Genomic DNA, 2251 nt, shown 5'->3' on the forward strand with positions numbered 1-2251 from the left:
TGTGTGAACCAAGTTCATGCTCTCCTAATTCTCTCAAGACGGTTTCAGCATGTGGAAAGGTGAGTGTATCCTACCTTATTGTCTTACTCGTATAGACTGGCGAACCTGCCAAGTCCAGTTACTTCGTGTGCAGTTCATTCGTTGTTTTGTCGCACATCTGCCTTCTGCACGATCCTTGCTAGTGCGCAGACTCTAGTGTAAAAGCCAGTAGGGCGCGCAATGGCAACGAGAGACATTGACGTGGAATTACAGTCCGCTCTTCGTATTTTCAATTATGATGACTTCCGGGAGGGTCAACTTGAAGCCTCTAGGGCCATCCTAAGGGGAAAAGACGTCTTTGTCCGCATGAAAACTTCTGGCGGGAAATCTCTCTGCTACCTTGTACCAGCGCTAGTCATGCCAGGATCTTGTATAGTTGTGAGCCCATTGATATCTTTGATGGACGACCAGGTATTACACATCGAAATAGTTCTAACTATAGCTATGTCTAACTCTTCCTGCTCAAGGTGAGTAAGCTAGAGGAAAAGTCCATCTCTGTCACTCGAGTGGCTTCTCTGGCAGATGATGTACTTCTACAGGATATGTGTTTGGAGAAGTTCAAACTGAGTGAGCACCTATTTTTTGTCTGTGTGACAAGCAGTTATCTGCATCTGCTTGTTTTAGTTTACATGTCACCTGAAGCTATCACAGCAAAGTTTTGGAGAAACGCTATTAGTCACAAATTGAAGGATGTTCTGTCTTTTATTGCAATAGACGAAGTTCACTTAATTGAAGATTGGGGTGCCACCTTTCGTCCTTCTTACAAGGAGCTCAATTTTATCAGGTCCTGCCAGCCGTCTATCCCGCTCATGGCCCTCTCTGCAACAGCCCCAACCCATCTTATTTTTTCTATTACTCGAGAGCTGAACATGTTTGACTATGTGCTAGTGTCCGCTCCCTTGAACCGCCCCAATCTGTTCTTTTCTCTGGATTCGTCACATAGTATGTTTTCTGTTTTTTCCTCCTTGTCTTCCATGTTATCGTCAACGAATTCTCCGGAAAGTATTCCCAAGACTCTGATATTCTGTAGGTCTAAAGATACCTTGTACAATGTGTATGTCTACCTTATTAGAAGCTGTAACAACGCTACCAAGGGTTATGTTGGCCAGTACCACGCAACCATGACTTTGCAAGGACGGTCACAGCATTACCGTGATTTTAAGAGTGGGAGGCAAAGAGTGATGGTTGCAACCAGTGCTTTTGGCTTGGGAATCGATATCAATGACATTACTGAAGTGATATTGTTTAGTGTTCCAAACAAAGGTTCAGAGTTAGTACAGCTGGCAGGTCGTGGAGGCAGAGACCCTCGGCGTTTGTGCCTGGTTCGTTTTGTGGTCCGGCCTCAAGATCTTAGAGACAGTGATAGTGCAGTTGTCAAACTAGCATCAAACACAGCTTGTTTGCGAAAAGTTATTCTTCGTGAGATTTTGCAATCTGAAGAGCACATACACGCTAGTGACTTTTGCTGCTCTTTCTGCTCCTCTGTCGAGCGCCCATCTGCATTTTCATTGGAGCTGCCATCTGCAAGCACTGTTTCTTGTAGTTCTCATAGATCTGGAACACTGAGATCACGGCGAATTCTGGCTGTGCAAAGGGCTGCTTTAAAAAAAAATTTAGTTGAATTTAGAGGAATGGCTGGTGGCACACGATTTAAACGAAGGGGTTTAGATGGAGTGTTGTCCATGGCAGTGATTGATAACGTGCTGAAGAAGTGTAACAGAATCATTTCTGAAGATGATGTACAATCAACAGGTGTGATGCCAGAGTTTACAACACCTGTATATCAAATGATCGAGCGTCACATTCCCATAACCATACCCCAAAGTGTTCCAACAGTTACACGTGCTAGCAGAAGCATAGCTTCCTGTAGAGAATCTTTATTGGAAGACATTACTAATTGTCTGTAATGTTGCTGTAATTAATGTAATTAAAATTTGCAAGGGTACTGTCTGTTCAATAGTATACATTGTAAACACTGTATTTTGCTCACTATTGTGCCACATTACATTAAAATGTCTTCCACGACATCAGTTTCCTCGTGGTCCTCGTCTGTTGCGTGCTCTTCATCAAGTCGCAGTTCCTCTTTTTTTAGAAACTTTGTAACCCATTGTTTGGATAGTGCAATTTGATAACCTTTACGCTCTGGTGTAGTAAAATAAATTTTTGATGGCAACTTTCTTTCAGGAATACAACACGTTACTTGGAATTCCAA

At 42.9% G+C, this 2251-nt stretch overlaps 1 protein-coding gene across 1 annotated transcript; it reads left to right on the forward strand.

Annotated features, from left to right (window-relative positions):
- The first annotated feature begins 219 nt into the window (after positions 1-219).
- LOC134184411 (uncharacterized) lies at positions 220-1946 on the forward strand. Its single transcript, XM_062652127.1, has 3 exons — positions 220-450; positions 507-606; positions 664-1946. The coding sequence occupies exons 1-3, from the start codon at positions 220-222 to the stop codon at positions 1944-1946; spliced, it is 1614 nt and encodes a 537-aa protein (XP_062508111.1).
- Positions 1947-2251: the final 305 nt, after the last annotated feature.

This window comes from Corticium candelabrum, chromosome 1 (assembly GCF_963422355.1).
Source record: "Corticium candelabrum chromosome 1, ooCorCand1.1, whole genome shotgun sequence".
Taxonomy (NCBI): domain Eukaryota; kingdom Metazoa; phylum Porifera; class Homoscleromorpha; order Homosclerophorida; family Plakinidae; genus Corticium; species Corticium candelabrum.

Coding starts and splice junctions, on each gene's coding strand:
- LOC134184411 (XM_062652127.1), top strand. CDS start 220: ATGGCAACGAGAGACATTGACGTGGAATTACAGTCCGCTCTTCGTATT. Junction 451..506: donor TATCTTTGATGGACGACCAG/GTATTACACATC, acceptor TTCCTGCTCAAG/GTGAGTAAGCTAGAGGAAAA. Junction 607..663: donor TTTGGAGAAGTTCAAACTGA/GTGAGCACCTAT, acceptor TGCTTGTTTTAG/TTTACATGTCACCTGAAGCT.